The 850-nt window shown below is 58.2% G+C and overlaps 1 protein-coding gene across 1 annotated transcript; it reads right to left on the bottom strand.

The window, feature by feature from the left end:
• Window positions 1-207: 207 nt before the first annotated feature.
• SDRG_16540 (hypothetical protein) lies at window positions 208-527 on the bottom strand (the record flags this gene model as incomplete). Its single annotated transcript, XM_008622755.1, has 2 exons — window positions 208-212; window positions 278-527. The coding sequence occupies 2 exons, from the start codon at window positions 525-527 to the stop codon at window positions 208-210; spliced, it is 255 nt and encodes an 84-aa protein (XP_008620977.1).
• Window positions 528-850: the final 323 nt, after the last annotated feature.

An 850-nucleotide genomic window follows, 5' to 3' on the forward strand; every position in this document is an offset into this window, starting at 1 on the left:
TTGTCTTGGATGGCCCACGACGCGAGATCCGCGTAGATCTGCGCGTTGGCGTTGGCCGACAGAATCCGCATCGCGTTCTGGAGGTTGCCGAGATACCCGTTCTGCGTCGCGCAGTTGTTGTTGGCAAGAAGACCAATGGCGTCGGGCTCCAGAATGTAGATGACCTTGCGGTTGCCAACCTTGTTGGCCAACGACTGGACCCATGCCTTATACTGGTCGGCGTTGCTGTTGCTGCCGCCGCCCGAGAAGCCCGCCGCGCAGTCTTTCTGGGGTAAACCGTACACGACGATGACGGGCGTGTCATTGGGGCACGCTGCGAGAAGCGCATCGATAGGGTTGCCGCCGTTGTCGACGTACCACGTAGCGACCGAGTACTTCTTGAGCTCGTTGATGGCCGGCGCAAACTGGGCGTTGGTTTGAACGGCGACTTGGTACGAGTAGGGCGTGATGCCGGCACAGATGGCAGCAGACGCGAGGTTGGCGAGGTAGCCGAGGCCGGTGAGTGCGAGCAGAGACGCGATCTTCATGATGGAAGAGGGAAAAGGAAAAATGACGTGGTGAATAGCCCGTGTCAAGCCATGCAGCTTGTGGTGCCATGTCCACGGCACCCGAAGGACCAAGAGGCAATACCGCTCTCGTCTTTGGCTCGATATCTCATTCTCAGCGCTTCGTCGTGAGTCATGCCGCGCATCTACATGCTCGCATGCAACGCGTTCGCCGTCCTGCTTAGGACATGGCTGTGCGGATACATTCCTTGTCTATGGGCTACAGTACAGTATGTACTTGACAGCGACGCGCGTGGCCTTGTTGAACAGTTACCAGTCGTCACCGTCGACGCTTGAAGCCAATC

This window comes from Saprolegnia diclina, assembly GCF_000281045.1.
Source record: "Saprolegnia diclina VS20 unplaced genomic scaffold supercont1.134, whole genome shotgun sequence".
Taxonomy (NCBI): domain Eukaryota; phylum Oomycota; class Saprolegniomycetes; order Saprolegniales; family Saprolegniaceae; genus Saprolegnia; species Saprolegnia diclina.